We start from the raw sequence: 27297 nt of genomic DNA on the forward strand, positions 1-27297 counted from the left end.
TTTATTTTGACTTTTGAAAATCGGGTATTTCTCTACCCCTTATTTTCCCTTGCAGTTTTGCCTATGGCGTCACTATTTTAGTCATAAAAGGTTTTCCCGGGCCTAATCCGCGTCCTCCCTTCTTAAAAATATCTTGTAGTATACTGTTCTTTTGAATAGACTAAAAATGGCTAGGTCATAGAAAAGATGTCACGGGACCCAAGGCTTAGCCCCCTACTATAAGCAGTGTAATCATCATTAACGTCCAAATCCTTGCATTTTGTCCTTTTTCGTGTTGCACCAAATTAACAAAAATCATCTACAGTTGACGCTCTCTAATTCGATCTTCAAGGGGAATCGGATTTTCATCTAATAAGGGAGCTTATCGAATAGTAGAACGTCGTTTATGAGAGTTTCTTGTTGACGGGGACTTTAAATTTCATCGAATAAGGGAGCCTATCGAATAGTAGAACGTCGGATAAGAGAGCGTCCACTGTAATTGGCTTACGCAAAGTCCGTTTTTACTCTTATTCGCCATATTTTGGGTATATTTGGAAAACCATTCATTTCAGTTCACTCAATACAATATTATCATGCATTTTCAATGAAATGGAGTAAGTTTCTGACTATGATTTAGGGTTTTTTACGTTGTCGGTCAAGGTCCAACTGGGCAGTCATACCAGATTTCAGCCCGTGTGAAGCCATAAATCAATTGGGACGTCTCGTGAATAACATTGAATGGTTTACTTTAAGTACACCATTCAATATTATTTTGGACGTCCATTTTGATGGTTCATAGTATATTACAAAACAGTTTGAATGTCATATTTGAGCCTCATTGTTCTTGTAAAATTGTTCTTATAAAAAATAAAGAGTGTACCGCATCTAACAAGAACCTTTGTTTCAAAAATTAAGAACAATTTTTAACAGCTTTTCCATCAGTTGGAGACGGTATGTTTCTTGCTCTTATTTTGATTACATTCTAAAAAAATTATTTAATAAATTTTCATGCTTATATTCTTATATAAAATCTCACGATGTTCTTAAAATAAAAACTTAAAATAAGTTTAAAATCTGTTAAGATCAATACTATCTTGGTAATTTCTAAAATCTGAGGCTCAGTTTGCTCTCAATTTGTTATTATGTTTCGCCCAATTTTCAGCCTCGTGTTCTTATAAGATTGTTCTTATAAAAAAGCGTGTAATGATTTATAAAGTTAGAAAGGGTTATTATTTTAAATTGTCACTTTTGTCTCATACTTTTTAAATGAATGAATCCTGTGTGTAGGGTCGATGGGATGGAAAACTGTTCCATGTTCTTTTTTCTTGCTGCACCCCTCAAAACGTAACCAATAAAACTATCGTACTTAAGATAACAATCCAAAAGTTGGTGCAACAATTAAATGAAAAGTTCCGTATAACTCGAGCTCGGGCCAGGTTAGTTTCGTCTTATTTCAAAGTGGTTGTACCGCAGCACTATCCGAACTTTTGCGTGGATTTACGAACTGAAGTAAGCTAAGTTACATCAACAATTACGACGGTCGGAATCAAGACAAATAACTTTGTCCGCATAAAAACACGAAACTCTTTCACACGAAACCAATAAACAAAGGCGTTAACGATGCTATTGAAAAACATCAAGTTGCTGAAGGCGCTAAAATATTCTGTCGGGATAGCATCGTAATTTGCTGACATTGAGTAAACGCCGTACAGTATAGTAATAAAGATATTGGGTATGAAAACAGTGATTGATGCTATGATGGTCAACGATCTTAAGGTTAATGCTGCCTTTTTGTTTCGCTCGAATATTTTGTTTTCTTGAATCTGTGCAATATTGCCTGATTGAGAATTTAGATATTTAGTGATTCCATAGTTTGTAAAAATGTTAATATTTATTGGTAGTATACATACTAGAATTAAATGAAGGGAGAATACAGTTATAGATATATTTAGTGGGACTTTCTCTACCAGTTTACAAACTTTCTCTGAAGGGTGCCACGCCATTGAACGCCCGAACGGGTGGTTCAACCAATAGCCAATAAACATGGGTGTTATGCATGCGAGGTGTATCGCCCATCTAGGGAACTGCTTAGTCAGAGGTTTGGTTGTTTTTCGATAGCGGTCAATTGATAACCAGCATAATATCCAGATAGAGGTCACTGAAATATTGGTCGAAAGAAACCACGTGTTTTCGCAAAGGAAGGTTGCATTTTGCGACTCGGCAGCATAAGACGAAACGGTGATTAGTACAGATCTCGTAATACATACTGCTAGGTCACTGAACGCCAAGTAGATGATAAATAGGTGATAAGAATTTATCCTTTTCCAACATTTGATTAAAAAGAAATACAGTATGGACAGATTGCCAGGGATGCCGATAACAGCAATGAGAAAAGATGAGATCAGATTCGTATAGTAGACGAAAGCATTCTCCATTATTATTCCTTATTACTTTCAGTTTTCTCTTTTTTCATTAAAAAAATTTCGCCATAAATTTCATTCACAAGCTCTGTTCGCGAACACTTTGATCTTTCTTTTCCTTCGTTCCAAAAACTAGCTAGTTTCTATTTTCACGCATCTTTAATATTTCAGACTTTTGGTTGTTTGTTTTTATTTATACTTTAAGGAAAATAATTTGATTAAATTTTTCAATTCAACAGTGTAATGGAGGAAAACGAAGAAAATCACGTGAAAATCTTGTTTTCAAATGAAATCAAATCTACCTGTTTATATTATCCTATAACTTAATTTTTGTTCTTTCCTTTCTTCCTTCCTTATTAGTAAGTTTATGTATTTGCACTTTTGAGGACGGCAGAGTGACTAAAGCGATTTAGAATAACGCCTATACTACTGTATTACACGCATTACAAACGACTCCAGTCTAAATAACCCGCGGTTTTGACCCGAGAAATCGGGGACTGTAGAATTGCGAATATACCGTTGTTCTACGTTGTAAACGTTGGAGACAAAATATACACTTACCGTCTCCGTCGTAAAAAACACACGTTATTCATTCCATCGTTGCAACAAACCAGTTTTGAGTTTTCTAAAGAGCAAAAAAATCACACAGACGGTGCAAAACCCTTACATCTAATCCCGCTATTGGAACTTTAGGCTATCTTTACTCGTGAAGTTAAATGTGTGATACGACGATGAAGAGCTTTAGGTTTTCGAACTAATGAAAACTATTGAGCAAAGCACCATCGCAAGTTCTTTTGAAAACCTTGGTACGTACGAAACCATTCTCGATATTACAAACCATTGAGTTTGAAGCCCCGAATGTGCTGAAGAGGAATCTCCAACTTAAGAAGTGTGTGTTAAAGCACACGGGTCACGTGTTTAGGATGGGTCAAAATTGGCTTCATTTCCCATCCAGGAGTGAAGTTAATGTTACAAACCCTATTACTCTCAGCTACGTCAAAAAAGAAGTGTTTGGTACAAACTACTATTAAAGATGTCCACTTTTATTCCACAAATATTCTCTAAAACAGGGTAAAACATAAAATGATACTGCGTGAGAGAGTCGGTATTTGGAAAACAATCCAAGTGGAAAATACACGCTTTTTTTAAAAGAACCAGTAAATTTTGGCTCACTGCTTTTAATTTTTTCAAATTTTGAGACTTGTTCTTACAATGTTCTTAGGTTAGTTTATTTACTTAACCCTTTAACTGCCCATGTCGGCATATGCCGACATGAGCATTTTCGATTTCTTTGCCCATGTCGGGATTTGCCGACATGAGCATTTTCGATTTCTTTGCCCATGTCGGGATTTGCCGACATCGGCACTTTCCATTCCTTTGCCCAAAAATTTAACACTTCTACAAAGATTTTGTATTAGATGGTTTGAAATGAAAAAAGATCTTAGTTAAAAGCTTTTCTATGTTGAAAAATAACTATTCAACAATGTTCAACTCAAAATTATAGTCCTTGGCTGATACTTCATATATTATTCAGAAAATGAAGTCAAAATCGCTACCTTTTGACCATGTCGGCAAATGCCGACATCGGGCAAATAGGTCGAACCTTCTTTTTTTCCCGTGGCAAATAGGTCGAACCTTTTTTTTTTTCCGCGGCAAATAGATCGGACCTTAAAAAAAACGACGGGCAGTTAAAGGGTTAACAACTTGAAATACTTAGGTTTAGAATAACCAGTATTTTCCGAAATTTGAAGCTCAGAGTGTTCTTAAAATTTGTTCTTAGGTTTTGGCCAATTTTCAGTATCGTGTTCTTATTAAATCGCTTATAAAAATGCGTGTAATTGAGATGAATGAAAGAGATGAATACACGCTTTTTTATAACAATATACTTTATAAGAATATTTATGATAAAATTGGCCAAAAAATTAAGAATATGGTAATCATCATGGAATCTGGAAACTGAACCTAAGAATGCCATTTTTAGCGCATTCTACCATTGATTTGTCAATTATTACCCAGCAATGCTAAAAGTTTTTGCTTGAGGTATGTATTACTTGTTAAATAAAAAAGTTAAGAACATTCATGATGAATTGAAAAAAAACACCATTCTTATTAAAAAAGTGTGCAAGCAGTCTTTTGTCAATAGTGATTTAAAATCCACTGCTTCTCACAGGGGAAAAATTCAATAAATTACACGCGTGTGAAAACCAACATTACTGCACAGAAATTTTCTGTCGGCGTGTGATTTTTAAAATTTTCAGTTTGTGATTTTTTTAGAGCTTTGAGGTCTTGGGATATACGTAACAATGGGAATTTTGAATTCTATTACTTGCAGGTTCAGTATCTTTTTAAGGTTTTCCAAAAGTTTAGCATTTTTCCTATAACGAAATTTCAGGGTAATTTTTTGCAACGAGTAAGAACCATTGGCTTATTATTTTTCTTGTGGGACTCTTATCTGATCAATATGGTCAGGTAGGTCCACCTTTTTAGCGCCAAGCTTATATTTTTCCATGATCTTATCACGAGGATCGACCATACAGTAACACCCTTGGTTTTCCTTATTTCAAAAACATCTACCTTACAAAGAATGTATTCAAATATCGATGGTTTTGGTTTTAATCCCGCCCATGCCAACATCATGATAAGCCGTTCTTTTAAATAAAGTGTTTTGAAAACAACTTTCAGACTGCACGTTCTTTTATAAAAGCATTCAAAAAATTTTAAGCCTTAGGGTGTTCTTAAGTTTGAGTTTTAAACCTAAAAATTTTTTAACATGTTCTTATTTTCACCATTCTGTGAATATTTTTGTCCATTGTCCTAAGAAATCGGGCGTTTTAGAGTCTATAATAGTTATAATCTTCTTACTCGTAGGTGCCAAATAAACGGGGGGGGGGTTCGATTAAACGGGGGGGTTGGAAAATTTCCGAAATTTTAATAAACGGGTGGTGACCTAATTGCTGGGGGGGGGGTTGGAGATTGTACTTCTGAAAACCCAAAAATAAGGTAAATATAGGCTAAAATCAGGCTTTTTGGAGCAAAATAAGGCGACTTCTTCTTACTAACTTTAAATATCCTTGAAAATTAATAAACGGGGGGGTCCTAATAAGGCCCGGGGGGTTGGAAAATTTTCGAAAAATTAACAAGCGGGGGGGGGGCACCTAAGAGTAACTTGTTCTTAATATTTTTGTCACTGAAGCCTTATGTTCTTATATAGTTTGTTCTTATAAAAATATTCGTTTTTACTTCCACTTTCTAAGTTGCTCTGTAATTAAGCATGTTAAGCTTTTATGCAATACCCATCTTTCTATAGGAGGAGGGCTCTAACATTTGACTTTCAAGCCCGAAGGGCTAGACTCGAGACTCCTAGATGGGAAATGAAGCCACTTATTTCCCATCCAGAACGCCCGCGTTTGGTTTTTACACAAATGCCGGATTGAAAGTAAAATCTATCGCTAGATTTAAAAAAATGCAGTTCTAAAAAACAAAGGAACCTCTAGATACAATCCGTCGTCATGATTGCGGCGCGTTCTAGACGCATTCTAGATGGGAAATAAGTGGCTTCATTTTTTCTAGTCTGGGAAAGGTTAGAGATTCTACTCTAGCTCTTTAGGCTTTAAACTCAATGGTTCTAACATTTGATATCTACCCATGTATATTTTCGCTATTAGGAAGGCCGAAATTCTTATAATTTGAGACTTAGATAGATTTTGTCACTGCACCTCACCTATCCGCATCTAAGCTCGAGCATTTAAAGATCTTTTCTGCCATTCAAAAACTGAATCATTGTTTTTTCTCACGCTCAAATTTACATATGAACCCCTGAGGAGAATTTTGTTTTCGATTATGAAAATCTCAGCTTGAAGCCGGAAGAAAGGTTATTTTGTACATTTGATTACTTTGATGTCAAAGTTTGAACTGCCTTTTCACCTCTAAACTTTTGCTTAACAATTAATTATGGATGAAATTCAAAGCTGCTAACTTTTACAAGAGATCTCAAATATCCTATAGGCTTAGGTGCATATGAGTCAATTTTTTGGTAAGAGGGCCTCAGTGCAGTTGCTTTTCACCTTCGACCTAATTTAGGTTTTTATCTATTTTTAGATTTCATAACTTAAAAAGAGAATACATCTATGGCATAAAAATTTAATGTACGCCAGCTAAGTGAGAGCCGTTAAGCTCGTTGAACCTCTCGTATCGCTAAAAATTACAAATCTATAGCCGGAATGATTAAAATGTTTAAATAAAGCAAATTAAACTGTAAGTAGGCAGGAACAGGATGACTTTATTCTCAGATTATTACAGAAGAAAATAGGCTCCTTAGAATCTTATGTAACAGTTACCATCGACTTTGGATTCCTATGCTCAAAATAATATCAAGGAGGTGTCCTTCTATGCATCCGGAAAGTGTGGAATGTGTTAAGGTAGGATCAAAGGTTGGATGTCCAAGCAGGTGTTCTTTTTACAAAAAGAGGAAAGTCTTCTCAATGTGCACTCGCTGCGCAAATTTTAATTCGCTAATTATTAAAACATGGTTGAAGTCTGCTTTCTATCTTTTGTCATGTATGGGAAGTATTGCTGATCACTACCTCCTATTTTTTCTTTTCAAATAATTTGTCCATATTTTCCTCTCGAAGTAATAGTACGATTTTTGAGAATGCAAGTTTGAGAGCGGAGTTTGCCATATTTGGTATGCTATGTTTTATAGTCATCCAAAAAAGATTCTAAGATTAAGAAGGAGATTTTCTTTCTTAACGTTTAACTACTCTGTCTCCAAAGTCTGGCAGTTCACCTTATCCGAAAACTGTGTTTTCCTTATTTTAATTATCCTTAGCCTTTTCGAACTATTTTTTTTTTTTAAGAAACCAGTTTTCTATAATCTCTGCAAAGTTGCTGCCTCAATTTGCTTATTTTGATTTTGCAATCGCGGTCATAAAGATGCTCTCCGTCACAGGGTTTTATGATATTAATCTCACATGGTTTTTTCGTATTTTCTTTTTAGTGGAAGCTCGGTACCGTGAAAATGAATCATTCATTGCGAGAGCGGAATGGTCATAACAACACACAAGCAAATCAAGCGAAATCAAAATTCTTGACTGGTATTCTTTGGATTAGCATTGGAAACGGAGATCGTTAAAATTTTGCTTGATTGGATAAAAAAACAGAACAGGCATTGTTTTGCGATTGGATAAAACAGGGTTGACGCAAGCAAGTTGATTGGATAATCGAAAAGTGACGCTGTCATCGATTGGATAAAAAATCGTAAGTATCTTAATTTTTAAGACATTTCATTCCAAATAAATCCTTTTCTTAATAAATTGCTATAAAACTGCGTTTCCAAACTACTCAGGATCCTTTTGCCCTATATGACTGCTTGATGAGGGTTTTCATAAGGGCGGATTAATATCTTAGCATCACTGTGCTTCATAGTGTGCTTTTGATTAATGGCAATAAGTTTTTTCATATTGTTTGCCGTGATGGTATTTTTACTATGTTTTTATCAGCAGCTCTTCATTTTTTTTTGCTCATTTTAAAATGACCTTTTGCGATGTTATGTTTTAATGTAAAGTGTGCCAAATATTTCGGTAGATTTATCTGTATGGCTTTTATGTAATGGGACTTTATATGGTGTTTTGATTTTAATTTTTATTATATTTTGCTTTGGATTGCACTGTTTCGTGTCTTATTAAAAGCTAATCTGTGCAAAATAGCAATGACCTGGCACAGAGAAAAGCTATAGTCTAAAACAGTACTAGGCTGACAGGAGAGAGTTTTATCCTGTTATCTTTTATGTGGAAATTAACGAGAAATTGGCTTAGAAATTAGGTGTAAATTGTATGTATTTTGTATTATATTGAAATCAACTATGGATAATAATATTAAGCCTTTATCTTGAAATTTCGATATAAGTCTGTGATTTTTTACTGGAGTTTCTGTCCAAACGATGTGAATAAACCAGGTTCTAGTTGACTCTGTGACCAAAGCTGACGTCTTTGCTTTAAAGCTGACTTCCGGAATCTCAAACCCAGGCCAAACAGTGCTAAAATAGTATGAGGAACCAAAGAGGAACTGATAATTCAGGTGATAAAATCTCTGCACGTGAAGAGCTGCCTGGATATGCATCTATTTTGTCTATCCCCTTACTTAGCATCTTGGATTAATCAGATTAAACTGTGTTTTTTTTTTGGAACAAATATAACTGGGACTCTGTACTGTGTTTCAGTTTCATATTTTTGCCCGGTAGTCTTTTACGTACGAAATTCTCCCTTTGTGAAAAAGGGGGAATTGTTATCATATAATATTATGAGGTCATTACTTTTTGTTGAAATTCGACGTTGTCACAGACTGAATTCTTTCAACTTGGCTAATTCTTCCAAAAATCTGTAGCCAAATCGAAGAACTTTTATTTTCGGTAATTTTAGTTTCAGTATGTAAGTAAGCGACTGTCTTGTTATACTTAATTTGTTGTGTCTATGTGCTGTGGGCATAACAGGCTTTCAGTTAAAATATCGGAAGCCACTGTATTTAGAAGTTGGTTTTTGTTTTATATTGATTTCTTCGTTAGTTGGTTAAAGTACCCCCTGGTATGTCCGCCACTCTTACAACTCGTTTTCTTGCCCCGAAATGTTCGTTTGATACCGCATTTGGAAAAGGTCAGGGCTGTCCGCTAGCTTGTGCCGTTTCTCTTGCGAAGCCATGAATAAGAATACGTGCTATGCGCGTAAATACCTATACGTAGTATGCGCGTAAATACCTATACGAGCTATGCGCGTAAATACCTATACGTGTTATGCGCGTAAATACGGATACGTGTTATGCGCGTAAGTATGGATACGTGTCATGCGCGTAAGTACGAATATGTGCTATGCGCCGAGTAATCAGAATCTGCTTGGAGATTAGATTTACCAAGGTTAAGACAATTAATATATCTTTTTAGATTGAAGTAAGGTGACGTAGGATAAAACAACGAAGTAAAAATGCCTCCATCAAAGCAAAGCAAAGTTACAAAGTTCAAGAATTTTTTTCTTCTGTTTTTAAAGAAAATTTCGCAATGAAATTTTTTTTTTAATTTTCTAACCTTAAAAGTGATTCGCTTCCGAATTAAAAGTTACAGTCATTTTTAATATTTTGTTTTCAAAATATTTGCACAGTGGTGTATACTGCGCAAACATCATCAGCCTCACTTTCAATTATGATTCTGGAGGGAATAAATTCTCAAGCATTCTTTAATATTCCGTAAAAGATATGTATTTTGGATGATTTGGGCTACATGGTTTGAATAAAGTTAAGTTTATACGTTCCTTGGCATTCTTTTTGAGAAAATCGGAACTTTTTCTTGACACCTCTATAAGAACAATTTTATGAGAACAGGCCGAAAAATAATTACAATTTGAAGAAAAAAATTACCTCAACTTTGCTCTAAGATAAGACCAGCATAAGAAAATTTTGTGACTCAAAGTGCTTAAAAAGGACGGCCAAGCCTTGACAAAGCCTTACTGGCTCTTAAAATAAAAAAGAGTTTGATTCTGAGTAAGATTATAAATTTGTCTAAAATTCTGAACTTTTAAATTGTGAAATTGTGAGTTTTCATTGTTTGTTCATCGAAAGCAACTTCTATAATTTCTTATGCTCCAAACAATGTGCTCAAAATAGAGGGTATGTCTGTACTTATAGACCAAAAATTACAAACCATCTGATTATCCCTATAACAACAAGCATGACTTATTAAGTTGATATTAACTTGAAAATTTGAGTTTTCTTCTTCCATATCAGGCTTTGCACTAAACATCTAAATTACACCTTTACTAAAGATGGTCCATAAGTTGGCAAAGGTTCCCTCTTATAGTGATCTTAACAAATTGATGTAACATTCATCTCAGATAAAACTTATCAATTTTCACGACATTTCTTTTCTGTATCTTTCCATACACTTTTTTTATAAGAGTCAATAAAATTTTGCTGAGGTTATTATTCTTATTTTTTTGGCACTTTGATCCACAAATTGTTCTTATCCTGTTCTTATTTATAGTATATAATTGGGGTATTTTAGGCGTTATACCTAATTTCTACTACTTTGACCCCTTCTAAGTTACTTGAAATTGAGGAATTTCAGGCTCCGCATTGTTCTCAAATTGTTCTTATTTTTTGGCGTTTGCCATATATTTGCCATGAAATTGTTCTAATAAAAGAAAAAAGTTCGTAGATGTAGATCTCGTAGAAATATGTCGATCTGCAAATAAGGTTATTTAAATGTTACAGCCTTTTTTCTACTCTCTCATATCGACCTAAATTAAGTGCCCCATTTTCCCCTTTTTAAGTTTGTTGTTGTTCGTAGTGTGACATCTTTATAAATATTTAACAATTTCCCAGGTTCTCAAGAAATTTTATTCACATCTATTCAGCGATCTCCCTCAAGAAATTTATTAATATCTTAATGACTTTGTTGGCGAGCGTAAAAAATCATTTCTTCAAAAAGTATGTTATGATAACACGCAGGATGAAATATTATACATACTGTAGTCTTTATATAGAAAAAAAGCCAGATATTTTGTTTCGCCCTTCCTTATTTTACTTGGATTTTGTTGGAAATTGGAAAATTAGATCACCCTGGTGTTTCGTTTCACTACTTTCTTTTTTGGAACGAATTCTAGACGTTGGAAGAAATTTTCTCGACTGACGGAGGCGTATTCTTATGCTCGAATTTTGTCATGATTTGGAAAAGTATTTTTGTGCTTGAATTTTGTCGCGATTGCTTTCTATGATATTCTGATGGTGGATTGGCGCCCCCTCCGCACACTAAAGCTCTGTAGAAGCAGGCCACCTTCCCATGGTAGAGGAATAATATATAAGATAATCTATAAGAAATTTTAATTGCACCCGACAATCTCCCAAACAGAGTTTACCAGACCTCCGCTTCAAAATCCGTTGTGCGGTCAGCCTAAATTACGCAATCCCAACCTTTCGATTGTTGAGAAATTTCCCGAACTTCAGAGCGATTCAAATTCCAAAAATATTTTATGACGGTCTTCTCCTTGACTGGAAAATTTTTACATCCCTCCCTCCGCGGGCAGAAAATAGCGAGAATTGAGGTGTACTGCTTTGTCCTTCGTTCCCTTGACTTTACTATTTAAAATTGATAGTTGGTAGTGCTTCACTGGACTAAATTATGGTCCATAAAATATTTTGTTCCATAATTCTGAACTAATGGGAAGAATTAGTGGCTTTAATGGCAAATATATCCTAGGATCGTATTGAAAAGAATCTCGGACTATTTTCTGTCACTGAGCTATTCGAATTTTAACAATGTCCGATTATCTGCTTCCATTCAAGTTTAGATGTAATCATTCTATACAAAGTTACATGAAAAAACCTTTTTTGAATGAATGATGTTTTTTTGCCACTCCCCTGCTGATATTTCACGTGAAAAAGGAGGACCCCCGGATTTCCTTTTGGCTATATCTTCTTCTCTATTAAAATTTTGAACTAACCGTCTCATTTTTGATTTTCCTCCGGAAAGGGCAATTTGGCCAAATAAATACTTGTAAATTTTTTCTTCGCTTTACCGATATTACCATTGTTGGAGTATCTGTTGAAACGTTAGGGTGTACTTTAAAAGTTTTCTTTTTACATAAGTTATTCCGTTTCATATCAGACACATATCTCATATCAGGACAGTGTCTTGCTATTGTTATATTATGCTGATATAAGCAAAAAATTGTTTCTTTTTTCCTTTTTCTGACCAATCTTGCTCCACGTCTGTGTCGAAACAATGTGAAAAAGCTTGTGAATTAAAATTGATGAGTAAGCAAACGATATCACTATTCTTTAAAAACAAAACCTTTAAAGGGTTTACTTCACGAGATAAGGAAAGCTTCGCTTTCTCTAGTTCTTAAATTTATTTGAAAAGGCTGGGGGTATTTAGGCAAAATGAGTCATAAGGGTCCTTTTTTAAACCCTCGAAAGTCCCCAAAAGGGTACATAAGCCATAAATTAGATATTGAGTCTCTGAAAGGGTCCTCCAGAAATTACGAAATATCAAAAAAAATTCTCATAATTTGGATTAAATTTGAGAATTTTTGCTGAAAATTTAGAAAAACAGTCTTTCGAAAGGCCGAAAATAAAGTCAGAAAAGGGACAAAAATTCATTCTCTCAAAAAAAAAGGGTCGATTTTCGAACTTGAGCTCAGACATACCCGTCACCTCGCAAACCTACAGTAGTTTCCCAGCGTTGTGCACTTTCTGAGGGAAACTCCAAAGTTTTAAGCGATGTTTTGTTTATAGATCATTTGCTTTTAAAGGAAAGGGCCAACACAAAACAGCCCTGGGTTCGAAGCGATTGAACTATAACTCTACTATACGTGAAATTGAATTACGGGTTTGAGTTGAGTCACTATTGTTTAAATGTGCCCTGGGTTTCGTTTTTATAAAACAATGGTTCCTTTTCAAAGTCTCTCATTTGCTGTTAAAAATTTCCAATGAATCTAAGGGCCTCAAATATCCCGTTGTATTGTCCTATTGGCTGACAATAGAAACCCTATTTCAATCTCTGCTTGATGCCTACTATATTCATGATATTTTGTCTTCAAGACATCCTTTTCCCAACAATTAAAACTCTACTTTTTAGGGGAATTCCGGCTTCTCCTAAGCTCTTTATAAACAGATGCCGTCAAAATGGGCTCAAACATTTTTTTCTGTTTCTGCTTTACAGAGAGAAAGTTATAGTTATGAAAAAGTCGGCGTCATTTTCCAAATGCTAACAGAATATCTTATAGCTTTTTAATTGTACCCTAATCCCAGGGTTCTTTGTATTCTATCTTCCTATATAAAACATATCGTTATTGGAAAAAATATTATTGAAATGTTTCTTACGGGACTTTTTATTGCATAATCTAAGAATTTTGTAATTTTGATTGAGAGAACAACCGTCTTGTTTATATCGATGGCAATACCCAAACATTCGACACTCCACTAGCAAATTGTCAGAAGTTTGAAAAAATATACAGCGGAGTCTCTTTAACTCGAACCTTTATAACTGTCTCCTTAATTCGAACAAGTTTTAATGGTTCCTCCAGGTAACAATGACTTAGAAACCTCCATTAATCGAACAAATTTTTGTTCCTCGTGCGTGTTCGAGTTATGGAGACTCCACTGTAGTATTTGTTTATTTAAAATGATTAGTATTCCGAACTGAAAGAAAAGGGGTGCATGGGTGTATGCCTTTTTATTTCGATCAGTGTATTTGGGTGCTTCTTTTAAAGAAAGATTAGAGTTAAAATGTTATTTTGGTTAAAGTTTTTACGTAGGATTTAAACGACTCTCGATTAAGGAAAGGAAAACGAAAAAGGGCTTTGAAATTAAAGATTGGAGGTGCATTTCGCTACTGGTTTCAAATTTCCAAATTTATTTTCCAAAAGAAGTTGAAAGTTTTTTGAAACTTTATGCTTTAAATCTCACTTATCTTTTATTCTACCCTTCCAAAAACCCAGCTTCTTAATCTCCATACAACCTTATTGGGATGTTCTGAACGTTAAATGGACGTCCATTCAACGTTTTGTATCAGCAACTGAAAAGGGGAGTAATATCTGCTTTGGGCGTGGTCTGAAATTAGCAAACATTTATTTTTGTACCAGTCTTGTATACTTTTATAATTTTGATGTTTTAGACCTTATCTTTTAAAATTAGTAGTATAGAAAATTAGAACTGCTAATTTGTGTACAGACCGTTTTAGGTTCAGTACTTTTGCTTGCATATACTGAGTTTATACCATATGCAAGTTTTATTCTTTTTCCATAAAGCGTCTCAGTAAGACCAAGTTCACACGCTACGGTTCCGTTTCGCTCCAAAACGAAATGAAGCCGTTTAATTGGCTAAAATTGACGTAAGAACTAAATTTAACCAATAGCGTGGCTTCATTTCGTTTCGGAGTGAAACGAAACCGTAGCGTGTGAACGTGGTCTCGATGTCCCCTAAACGATTGTTTTGAGTTTGGCGTTGAATATGCAAAAATTATTCAAGCATTTTGTTATTGAGTCATGATAGAGCTTGCTGCCTATACAGTTGTCTATTGCCTGGAGTTATAGATCTGATAATTAGTTCCAGTCAAGCTTGCAGGACTGTGATCCTTTTCCCGCCCTCCATCTCTACTGGAAAGGATTCCTCTTCTTCTGAGCTTTTTGGCAGGGTCTTGTTGTGCTGCAGATTTTTGGAAATTTTTTGTGTATTTTACTGCAATCACTGTTTTATATTTATTGAATTACTTCCATGCTTTCTGTTCAAATCATTCCAGTCAGGAGAGCAAGACTGTTCGTATGAACCTGCCCTCTCTGCATGATTGTAATAGTTACTTGGAATTATGGTATTTCATAACTGGTTAAAGTAACGCCTTCACTTAGTGTGGTCTTAACTACAATCATGGTCGAAAATATTGAGATTTTAGTGTTTTAACACTTCCACTTTCTTTCATTGAATATTTCGTACGTAAGTCTTAAATAAAAAACACTAATGTATATGAAGGAAACCTCTCAAAAAATATTTGTCTTGTCGTTTTAAGTTTTTAGGTTTATTTCGACTGGACTCATCTCTAATACGCTTCCTTCATACACCAATTTGTGGATATCCCCTGGAAGATGGCAAAATTTTCAAAAATACCCTTGGAAAAATTCTTTTCCTATACCCTCCCCCCCCCCTGGCTAAATGAAAAACCACTCCTTTAGACCCCTTGAAATTCTTCTCAAATTACCCCCTGGAAATGTTCGTCCACCCCCTGTATTGATATAAAATGGAATGGCCCAATTATGACCTGACTCTCATTCATATTCAGGCTTATTTTAACATTTTTACCTTTACGACGTCCATTTTAATTGTATGATATTCATTTTGATTCTGCAGTGTTCAAACTTCAGTCAAAATAATGATATTGTGTCGTCAGGGGGCAATCCAAATAATATTTTCTTCACCTATTAATTTTAAAGTTTGACAGTAACATATTTTGTTTAATATAATTTAAGTCTCGACTATGTTTCAGGCAGATAAAGGAATATACTCTTTTTCTCTGAAAAGAAGTTTTGTTTTGGGAAATGATGACTGATAAGAGCTGGATTAAGTTTTATCACACAAGAATGATTAGTTTGTGGAATGGTAAGGTTCCTTCGGTCTTGCCCAGTTTTTATCTCTATAAATCGTTAGACGTTTTTAAACAGATGGCGCCCTATAAATAGACTTTTTTCATAAACTTTATTAGCGAGGTTAAGCACACGGGTTTATTTTGACCGTAAAGTGCGATACTGTAGGCCTGTACATAACTTGCCAAAGTAAACCATGCCAGTGAAATCTTATGTACAGGCCTACAGTATTGCACTTTACGGTCAAAATAAACCCGGACTTAACCTCGCTATTACAACTGCTTGAACTGTAAATCTTTTCTTTAGTTGCAGTATTGCCGTCATTTTAGGTGAAATATCTTTTCGAGAATAATCAAAATGGAATAATTGATTATTTTTTATCTGTAATTTATCGAAGTTTGTTATCACTACAAAGAAATAGGACAATACAGCTTCTGTTATCTACTCACGCAGCAGTGTTGGGTTGTTGGACAAATTATTTCTTACGGGCGTTAACCCTTTAAAGTGTCATCATTCCAATACTTCAAATTTTCAAATTTTATTTTCAATTTCAAGTCGCGTTCACACCCTCGAATGGGAAAGAATTGCAATCTCATTTGGACAGGGTCAAAAAATAAGGCGTTTTATCGACTATACTGTAGATTGCAAATTAAACGCTGAAATTAAAATGTTGAAAGTCGAATCTATATAGAAATGAAGTTCGAGTTTTGAAACGTAGCTCTACCGGGCAACTGTTACCCAACCAAACATAGCAGAGACTCGAGAAAATATCTTTAGAAAGGAAGTTGCTTAGTTTGATTTAGTTTTATCCCAAAAATGATAACCGATAACAAATCTTTCTTTTAAATTCATTACCAGTCCCCCAAAAAGCCGACCGCGCCGCTTAGGGTTGATATGTGTATTAGAATTGATACGATGATTGGATAAAATAATTTAGAAAGCTTCAGCGTATCACTTCCTTTTGTGTCTTGTGCATTCCTTTTGTTTTTTATTATTTATTTCTAGCTTCCAAATTGGGTTTTTGTTAATGATTGTCATGGTTATTCGCTAGTTTGTATTTTCTTCAGTGCATATAACTTCACTCCTCATGTTTTAATCATTTCAAAAGTCCTTCAAAAGAAGAGGGGAAATTGTTGCTTTATGGGATTAATTTGTGATAAGGTCCCATCATGCAATAGTCAATACAAAGGATTGAGGATTTGAAACATTAGAAGAAGAAATCAAAATGGGATTAAGATTGAACTGTGATAAACATTATAATATTCATGGAACTCTAAATTAAAAAATAGAATGGGTTCCATCCCTCAAGCCTTTGAGACTCAAGAAAAGACGGGTTGCTTTTTGTCGTTAGCCAGGCCTGGCGGAACAACCCTAAAAGTGGGGAGGCTGAAGGCTCAGATAAAATTTGCTAGGAATTTGAGAACAAAATCTCAATTGCTCAAAAGTGGGGAAGCTGAAGTCTCCCCAGTCTCTCCGCTTCCGCTGGGCCTGTAAGTGACTCATTTTAGAGTTCGGTTGAGTCCGATTCATCATTTTTATAGTCCAGTTCTTATACAAAACATTATTTACATCTTCAATTCATTTTATGAGAACTTTTACGCTACAAATATGTTTTTATTCTTCAGTGTCCGCAATCATAACAAGAGGATTTCCATGTCGCCATGAATTTCGGTAAAATATCGGTACCCTGAAAATTTACGGTACAATTTTATTGTCATAATTTTGGGGACAGACTTAGGGTAGTTTGTATTGCTGTTTGTTATAATATCACGTGTTTTTTATCTCTTTTTAAGACTCGCAGCCAAAAGTTACCCAAAGGTAAAGAAAAGTTGGTTCTCAATACACCTTTTCGACCGTAGCCGCCAATTACCGCGCGGGCATTTTTTTGTCCACCCTAAAAGCGTTCCAGTCTTTTTTTCGCACCTATATAGTCAATAGAAAAAGGTGTAAAAAAGGGTTTGGATCGAGTTTAAGGGGATAATTAATTAATAAAGTGGCACACGCCTGACCGCGCGTCTACGGTCGAAAAGGTGTAATAAAAGGATCACTCTTTTACCTTAATTTAGTCACTATGTGGGTGGGTCCTAGTCCGGGCCCGGGTCCAGGCTTTTACGCATCTGCCAATCTTAGTAACCCGGAGTAGCACCATCATAAGTTTTCACTTTTGGACTATCGAAGCAATTTAACTTTCAATTCATGTATAAAAACTTCAAAAACAACATTTGTAATCAGATTTCTTGATTATCTTGTTTAGATCAAGATTCACTTTAAAAACAGTTTGATTTTGTATTGACGACTTCATGAGAGGTTATTCGATCAGGTTGCGCATAAATGTCGGATTGTTTGATGAGATATTTCATCACCTTTTGGTTCATTACCGTACCGCAGTAGCGTAGACAAGGGGGGGGACGCAAAATTTGTGTAGGAGAGCAGATTTTTATGACACAGTAATTATCTTTGTATATTATGAATAGATAATTACAGTGTCATAAAAATCTGCTCCCCTACACAAGTTTTGCGCCCCCCCCCTTGTCTACGCTACTGGTACCGTGTTTACCGTTAACTATCCAAAAAGTCCGCTCAACAATCATATCACTTTCTGAGCACTGATTGGTTATTTTGGTTTAATTCCAAACATAATTTTGAGATTTAACCAATCAGATTGATTTGATTGTCGGAGCGGACTTTTGGATAGTTAACCGTAAGCTCGGTGGTATCCTTGGATAGATTCCGAATACCAAATATCTAGAGAGTCCCGTTAAGTTGGGGAATATTCTTCAATGAGATGAGAATCTTAATATTTTCCCGTGACTTCTTTTGTCTTTCTTCGCGTATGAAGATAATACACTATTTTTGTTCATGAATCACATGACTGGAAATACGTTTGACGCCCTGTGTAGATGGCAAGACAAAGAGATATGGAGAAGAATAATGATGTATACATGACTTGTACATCGCAAAACAGAATTTTTTTTATATTTTATGCAAACCATCTTTTTTTACTGCGTTTTCATAAAAAAATTTGTTTAGTGGGAAGGTACTGGCTAAGGGAGACCGGGTTATATGATGTAGAAAATTCTTTGTGTAGCGGTGACGAATTTCGCTAGCTTGTAACATATTTGTATGCAAATGTTGTTTTCTAGAGTGTACTAGCGCTTAAAGCGATAGAAACCCTGGTACCGAGGGTTGTTTACATGTTTACGTTATAATTGTACCTAAATTAATTACCTTATCGCCATATCATATTTCAGTTAGCAATTGATATCCCCTATTATAGAGTATTTCTAATTGAGAAGTAATAAAAAAATTAAGATAAAATCGAGATCTTTGTAGATATAGTACCTAATTCCAGAATGACTTGTTCGAGTGTTGCTGTCAGTACATCACTTGGCACACGTCAATGATTTCTGTTATCTGGCACTTGATGTAGGGAAAACTATCAACATCTGAAAGGTTTAGCTTATGAAAATTTCCCCTGACCGTGATAAGGATTTTGCAGTAGGAAGTCTGAACCTCAGCTCTTGTTGCGAGGATTGTTGGGTCCTACCAAAATATTTTTCTAAAAACCTTGGAAGTTCGTTCTGGTAGGCCATGTATCGCCTAAAATTCGCTGCACTTGAGTAAAAAGTATTTTATTCTTGGTAGAAGAAAGGCCAAAGAAGTATTAAACTAAATCAAGATTGCAGAGAATGGCATGATTGATACTTTTTTCCACAAATGCGACAAATTTTAAGTAATTCCTGGCCAATCAGAACGATTTTCCAAGTTCTTTAAGCATCTTCTTGCACACGTAATTCTGGTACTTCCTTGAGAAGATTACCCAATGCTGTTGAATATTTATTAAGTACAAGTTGTTCAAAAGCTATAAACAAACTGACACGTCTATGGGGAAACGAGAAAAAGGAAGTCTTAGTGTCAACATTTTGTTAGTCCGCCCACAGGCTCTAATCAATACCTGGACAATTTTTCTTGTTTGAAGATAACGACAGGTTGTTGTTATATGAATTTGGTTGCTAGATAGCTGAAGGGGCTTATGAATGATTGAGATTTCGATGGTTTGCAGGCTTAAAGTAAAAGCTTCTTAGATAATCATGGTATTGAAAGTGGAGTTGCGTGTTTTTCATATCATAGGCTTTTTGGATAATAGGCTTTGTCAGAGAAAATTGTATCCAGTGGTGTTTAAGAAAGTCATTTTTAGAAAGCTCAATCCCCAGATTTTTGGATCTCGTCTGTATTTTTTTAACCCTTTAACTATGTTAAAAAATACAGGGCCCTAGATGTTTCACCCATTTAATGTTGGATATATAGTGACTTCTTCTGGAATACTACTTTTATGACAAGTTGATAGGAAAACGTTTGATTTTTAAGAGCAAAATTTTGTCCATCCAATTCTTCCCATTCACATAAAAACTGTCATTTGATCACTTTTTGATATCGAATCACGAAATGGAATCTATAAGATTGGATTTAGAATTGAATTGACCATTGACAATCTTGTTAGAATGTAAATGTTAGTCACAATTAAATTTATTAGCATGGTATCGTATAGCCCATGTTATTTTTACTTTTCTATATTTAAATCTTTTCAAAGAATATGAAGCTGTTGGAACGGTATCGCTATTAGTTTATCAAGTGTCAAGGTTGTTTAAATGTCTTAGAGGGGAAATTGAACTTGGACTCGCTTTGCATTGGTGCAACCTCCAGAGATAGGAGTTGGTCTTTCCCAAGACAATGTAGCTCTTTTCTTTCAGGTAATATCTTAGATAAAAGATTCGATAGGAAATTCTCTCTAAAAATCTCCTTTACTTATTTAAAGATATAATCAGATATTTTGAGATCTTTGCTTTGACCTTCAGAAACCGGATGTGCTGGGGTAGTTACTTACTAAACTTATCTGTTTGTCCTACTACGTAACCCCATAGTAGACAATAAGTAATGGGCTTTTATAGATGAGATAATAATTTATCATAGCCATATTATGTCTGTCTAGTAGTTTGCACTTCTGAGAAAAGATCTTATCTTGTTTGGCGCGTCGAACTCCCCTAGAGGGCAAGCGGAGATAAGACAAATTATGAAATATAGTATGAAGAAGAAACTTTTCTAAGATATATATGGGGGAAATATTGTTGGGAAAGCCATTTTAAATGTTGGTCCTAAACACTTGCTGTTAGCTTTCAAACACTATTCTCCTTAGTGCATTTCATTTGGCAAAAGATATGGCGTCGGCACTTGCTTTTTGATAAATTGACCTTGATAACCAGGACGCTAGAATCAGCTACATTTCCTGTTTCAGTCAACTGATCAAAGATATTAATTCAGGTAATTTTCGATCGCTCTAATTCGGGTCATTGCCCTTACCAGTAGTATTAGGGGTTGATCGGAAAGCCTTAGACGATTTAACAGTAATCTAGAGGGACCTACCAGGATTAGTTTTAGCCACCGGTTTTGATAGAACAAGTCGTCAGTTTTCACCTTCTTGTCAATTTTTAAACCATTAAATACAGTCCACTCTCTATACCGGACACAATCGTGGAGAGGGGTTTCTGAAATCCTGTGGTATGCTCAAAACTTTAATGTAATTCCATGTGTGAGAGCTCGGTGTTTTCTGGCTAATTTTTTGCCAGGACGAATTTCGGCAACGTTCGGTTCCACCGGATCCGTGACATAGTGATGCTCTATCATTTACATTAGATTTCAGTACGTGATAATCACTGGAGTGCTAAAAGGATTATCGATAATTGCGTTTCCAATACAACGAGTCTCTGTACTGTAATAGGATCAACAAATTAAGCAATCTGTCATCATAAACATTTGACTCAGTAATGACGCACGGGTATTGAGACGTCAAGAATTTAACATATCTGATTTTTGAAGAAAATTGTACTTTGGTGGAATGACCCTCAAATTTATTTCCATCATTCATTGACAGTAGGGACAATTAAGGGAATTTAAAAAAAGAAAAATGTTTTGAAAAGAAAATTTGTTGATCGGTAATATGTGTAGGCTGAATCGTAAACATAATATTTTATGATAATGTAGTGGATTTTATGATTTGCGTAATGGTGTGATGGATTATAGATAGATAGAGTCGATATTTTACGTGGATAGCCCAGTAATCTAGGACTTTTAGACAGTCTTTCGATTGTTTTCACGGGCTCCACGGCCAGCCGACTCGGCTATCTATGAACTGAACAGAATGTTGGAAGAAGCGGGGATTCGAACTGCGAATCCCTGGTTTGAGACGCTGACGCCTTTGACCACTTGGTGTCGCTTAGGGGTCTTCATCAATGTGTGATGATCTGGCAACCTGACCAAACGATTCATTCAAATGCGTTGAAATTTCTCCAGAAACGATCCGATGAAAAGCTCAATTTGTTATTTGGCCTGTCTTGTCAGTAAATAGCCAAACAACAAATTGCATGCGGGAATCTTTGTATCGTCAAATTATTATGTTTACTCAAATTCTTATCAACCTCATGTAGGGTCAAAGAATTCTACCTTTTTCCCTTTTTCTATTCTTTTTTTATCAAGAATTTAGGAAGTTTAGAGTCTTTTAATTTAGAAATATATATAATTAACGCACCTTGGTGAGAGTTATTGGAAAAGCTCCCATCAGAAACGAACTTAATTTAAATTTGTTGTTCATTTTAGTTTGAATATCTGTTTATTAACTTTCTAGTCCCCATTCTTTCTCACTACGAAAGCAAACAAACAATGAATTAGATAAAAATTATACCTAGGAGTAAGAAAAGCAAAATAAAGAAAAATATTTTGACCGATAGATTAATATCGATTAAATTTTGTGAAAAAAAATGTTTATTAAAAACTAGGCTTTAAAACATTTTTTAGTTGGCTTAGCATAGACGTTAAAACTAAAAAGAAGAGGAATCTCAAGCTATTTTAAAACAATAGTATCAGGGCTTTTAAAGTAATAAACTTGGGGATAGCATGGGAATGAAATTTCCCTTTCTTTTCATCATCTAGAACACATCTTCGTTAGGGAGACGGCGGATAAAATGAGATTGATCTTGCGTAGATCACTTTCGAAAATTGTCGAAGTTTGTCGTTTTTAATAAAATTTGTCGTTCTTTTTGCTATATTTAGCTCGTGTGATGACACGAAAGGGTCTTTTTTCTTACGTTATCGGGGGCCTTATGCTATTCAGCCATAATTCCATGGTTCATCTATTCATGGTTCTTAGATTCAGTATAATATTATAATTTAGCAGATACTATTGCTTGAATCTAACAGTTTTTCTTATCAACTATTTGATGTTTCCCCGTCAAATTTCTTCATTTTTACAATGAATCTGATTTAGAATGTACTTTATTTAAGAAAGTCCCGGACCGGCATATGTCTTTTCAAGGAAAGGGGAAAAGATTTCGCAACTTGGTCAAATTTCTCCTCTTCTTGTTATTAAGGTTTCATCTAAAACGACATCTAAACATGATTTTCCTAAAATTATCATTTTCTTTGAATTGTTGTATCATATTTATGGGTTTGTTTTTGAAGTTCAGATCACGTTATGTTGGTGTATTATAGTTTATATACCTTCGCCCAAGTCATGCCATGCCATGTGAGGGGAATTGGGTACCATTACTCTGATACAAGAGTGTGGGTAGATTAGACAGACATTGTGACGTGACATGGCATCGCTCTCCTGGTGTCGTTCGAGTGTCATGGTATACGCCATGGCTTGGCAGCTCGCGTCTGTCAAGTCGCAGTGTCTGTCACCGCCGTGATTCCTACTCCTTCGTGGGTAGGACCCATCCCGAGTGTATTCAGAGGGCTCGTATATATCTTAACTAAAGAGTATTCTAGACCGTTGTACGGCTTCTTAAATTTTATCTCAATACAATCTGCAGCGGAGACAAAAACGGTTATAACTTTCTGAGAGAATTCGAACTAGACACCGATCGAAAAGATATTTAGGAATGAAAAGAAAAAGGAAAACCGAGGAAGATTTATAAATTATAAATTATTATTTTTACAGGGTTGATTTTTTAAGCTTAAAGAGTCATCGCTGTTTGAAAAATAATTGAAAAATTAATTGGATCTAAAAACATAGTGCAGAGAACTGAGTTTTCAACAAGGAGCGCCTTTCTATAATCTAAACTTTAACTAGGATACTTATCAATTTTGCCCAACTGCGAGTAGGAAAGTGTTTAGTTAATGGAGTCTATCCGCCGTAAGGTTGAACTTCTTTCATTTTGCTTCACGTGAGTGTTCATTTCTTCTTTTCATTGGAAATCTTCGAATTTCATCTTAATCCCTTTGTTTTTGAAGTCGATTACATCGGTTTTTTGTTAATCTGATGTTAACCTTCTTTTAGCGGTTAACTTTCTTTCATAATATGATATCTTGCTCAATAATGTCTATAACTCTAACACGCACAGCGAATTTGATCGAATTATAGAAATTTCGAGTAATGGAAACTGGTTTACAGGCACTGTTCGCTGAAGGGACCAGAAAACTTCAGTAGCGTAGACATTCGAGTTATAGAGGTTCCACTGTAGTAAGTCACTTCTTTGGAGATTTCTGCAACAATACACCTTTTCGACCGTATCTGCCAATTGCCGTGCGGGCATTAATAAAGTGGCACGCGCCTGACCACGCGACTGCGGTCGAAAAGGTGTATTTGCAGCATTGCACTAGATTTAAATACTGATTGCAAATTCAGTCCTTTTTCTGGGTTGTATGATATTCACAGACACGACTAAATTCAACAGATAAGAGAGGCGTTCGTGATAAAGAATAGTCGGTTTGATATATTAACATTCACGCCTCTAAAGGTGTTTTAAGGGTAGAAGTTCGAGAAATTAGTTTAGTTGGTGTAAAATAATGTCCAATCTCCAAGCGAAAGTGCAGAAAAATATAATTGTTAACACTTAAATGGATTGCATGCAATGGCTTTTTCATCATGTTATGATTTGCAATAATAATAAAATCACTGAATAACTAAATTGTATGTGGATTCCGTAGTAAGGCATGTATGGATATTCGTAGGCGCCCTCCATTTTGAGGGCGGGTAAAATGGGATGAATAATATTCTATTATTTGTTCTGTGGTTGGCATACATGTTTTCTTTATGTGAATTTGTCTCTTTTGGTTTCAAGAGAAAAATGGTCCGAAATTAGAAAAAAAATAATGTTGAGGTCATCATATTGTAGATTTTAGACTTTGTGTTGGCGACCGTATTGTTTATATTTTGATATCTCTGTAGGGAAGCATGCAACAGTGCAAAACCTCGTGTCAATAAAAATATTGAAAAATAATCCACCCTCGTTGGTATATACGTTAGGACGGCCTGACAGTGTTTTTATAGAAAATTCTCTCTTTTTTAAATTCTACCTCTTTACTGTGTTGTTGTTGTTTTTGTTGTATTGGACGAAGTATTAGCCATTAACTATCTTGACTTTAAAGTCTTAAAACAAGTGAACTGCGATTTAGGATGATGCTAGGCCTGTTTTACCTATGTTTAATCTAATCACATCGACCACGTATCTACCTAGAGCAGTTTCCATTTATCATTCCTCTCCGATGGGAAATTGGCCCGCTCCTTTAGAGCTTTAGCGTTGGCGGCCGCCAATCCGCCATCGGAATATCAGATAAAGTTTCCATCCGAATTTTAACTTTCCTTCTGTCCCCTACCCCTTAATAAACGTCAACATCGTTGAAGAAAATCTTTTCTTTTTTATCGTTTTAGACTAGCGAACAACAGCAAAACACCACCAATAACCGACAACACTGAAACATGGACAGGATGAGCAACAATACTACAGTTCTACCACCATTATTCCCCGAACAAACTTGCAAAATGAATGACTTTATGAGCCAGGCGGATGCTTGTCTCTTCATTTTCATCTCTTTGGCAGCCATTATTGGTAATCTCATCGTCTTTATCTGTTATTATAAATACCGACCCCTACGGCGCATTACAAATGTTTATATACTTTCCCTCTCGGCTAGTGATTTACTGGTTGCTAGTCTAAGCGTACCTTACACATTTGTTATATTCGTGTGTAAGCTACAACCGCAGATAGCCGAAAGCGAACTACAGTCTATGTTTTACTTGGTCTGTGATATGGTGCCGAGTATCTTGTCTATATACGCGTTAGCACTGGTAGCTGTTGACAGAGCTATCGCTATATCCAAACCGTTTTGGCATCGGAAATATGTGAACAACAGGCGAGCTTCGATTATAGTTTTCCTGATGTGGATTTACGTTTTCGGGTTGGTTTCATGTGTTTTTATAATCGCTCCGTCAGAATTTACGTTGTTTATTATTATGACGGCGTACGTCCTTCCCGTCGCTATGATGTTATTCTCTTACGTGTTGATGGGATTTGTGGCTAAGAAACACGCTAAGGAACTTTCGTCTTTAGAGAGAACCAAAACACGTCTTCGAGCTGGTTCAGTGTGTAACGGATCAGCGGATAATTCCATATCAACGAACGGAACAGAATCGCCTTTCCTGACACCGCATAGTTACCGACGAGTACCTGACAATGGAGCTTCTCCTTTGATGAGTAATAACCGTCGCATGGTTACCTATCAAGAAAAACATCTCGGTGATCGTTTTCAACACCGACAATATAGTTGGTTCCGATCATCGGTTCGTCGGTTCTCGGTAGCAAATATTCGCAATCGCTCGTCAAGTATTGTTAGTAGCGTGCGAATCTTAAAACGTGAACTAAAAGCAGCTTTAACGTTATCGCTGATTCTGGGTTGTTTCATTTTGAGTTGGACACCTTTTATCGGGTTAAACATCGAATATTATCGTTGTCCCACGTGTTATATCGACCCTCTACTCATCAAATATTTCAAAATGTTACATTTTACAAACTCAGCTTTGAATCCTGTTTTGTTTATCTTACTCAACAAAAGATGGCGTTCTGCATTCTTTATCGTCATTATGCGACGTAAGAATCGACGTGGTTTAAGCATTACGTCGGAAATCTCGACGACGTCAACTACCGGTGGTACGGGATGGTAAAAGATTCATGTTAATTGCAATGTTTTTTTAATGAAAAATGGCACGTGACTTTTTTTATGGATTTATGCTTTTATTTTATTTTGACAAGAGGATGAATCCATTGATTTACAAGCATGAAGGTCTAGACTCGAGACTCCTGGATGCGCGTTCTAGATGCGTTCTGTATGGGAAATAAATGGCTTCACTTTTTCTTGCCTGCGAAAGGTTAGAGATTCTAATCTAGCCCTTCGGGCTTCAAACTCAATGGATGAATCGAGTCAATACTTCATGTTCTAATGCGGCCACAACTATTATGTACACATAAATTAAAACTGCAAAAAATAAGTTTGCAAAAAAAAACTAAAAATCTACATAAAAACTATTTTAACCTTCACTCTTTTCGGACTCGTGGGCCACTAGAGGCCATATGGGACTAAAATACTACTTCGAAAGCTAATATTTTCAAATGACTCGTTTAACTACTGCTGGAAGAAGCATTGAAAAAGCACTTTTCAGATATTTCTTCTGGGTTAAATTCAACAATTAAACGAATTTTTCCAAATAAAAAACTTAAAATGTTATCACTAAAAAAAATTAAATTTTCTTAGATTTTTTTGTTTTTGTTTTGTATATTTATATAACTTCTTGTTATGTTTTTATTTTAATGACATTAAAATGACACATTAGTATTTTAATTTTGATACCATAACATAAATAGATATTAAAAGATATTAACCCTAACTTACATCTTGATCTTCTATTTCCTTTAGGGTGCCTTTTTCACACTCTAAAAGGGTACGCCAATTTT

At 35.3% G+C, this 27297-nt stretch overlaps 1 protein-coding gene across 2 annotated transcripts; it reads left to right on the forward strand.

Moving 5' to 3' along the window:
- Positions 1–7396: 7396 nt before the first annotated feature.
- Positions 7397–27058, forward strand: LOC136801065 (5-hydroxytryptamine receptor 1D-like). Of its 2 annotated transcripts, none has more exons than XM_067057691.1 (2): positions 7397–7655; positions 25221–27057. In XM_067057691.1, exon 2 carries the CDS (start codon positions 25269–25271, stop codon positions 26508–26510), a length of 1242 nt encoding a protein of 413 aa, XP_066913792.1. In that variant the 5' UTR covers positions 7397–7655; positions 25221–25268; the 3' UTR covers positions 26511–27057. The 2 variants fall into 2 exon arrangements, with proteins under 2 accessions (XP_066913792.1, XP_066913800.1); XM_067057699.1 differs by lacking the exon at positions 7397–7655 and adding an exon at positions 20153–20265 and having other exon boundaries at positions 25221–27058.
- The last annotated feature ends 239 nt before the right edge of the window (positions 27059–27297 follow it).

This window comes from Clytia hemisphaerica, unplaced genomic scaffold, assembly GCF_902728285.1.
Source record: "Clytia hemisphaerica strain Z4C2 unplaced genomic scaffold, Clytia hemisphaerica genome assembly, whole genome shotgun sequence".
Taxonomy (NCBI): domain Eukaryota; kingdom Metazoa; phylum Cnidaria; class Hydrozoa; order Leptothecata; family Clytiidae; genus Clytia; species Clytia hemisphaerica.

Coding starts and splice junctions, on each gene's coding strand:
- LOC136801065 (XM_067057691.1), top strand. CDS start 25,269: ATGGACAGGATGAGCAACAATACTACAGTTCTACCACCATTATTCCCC.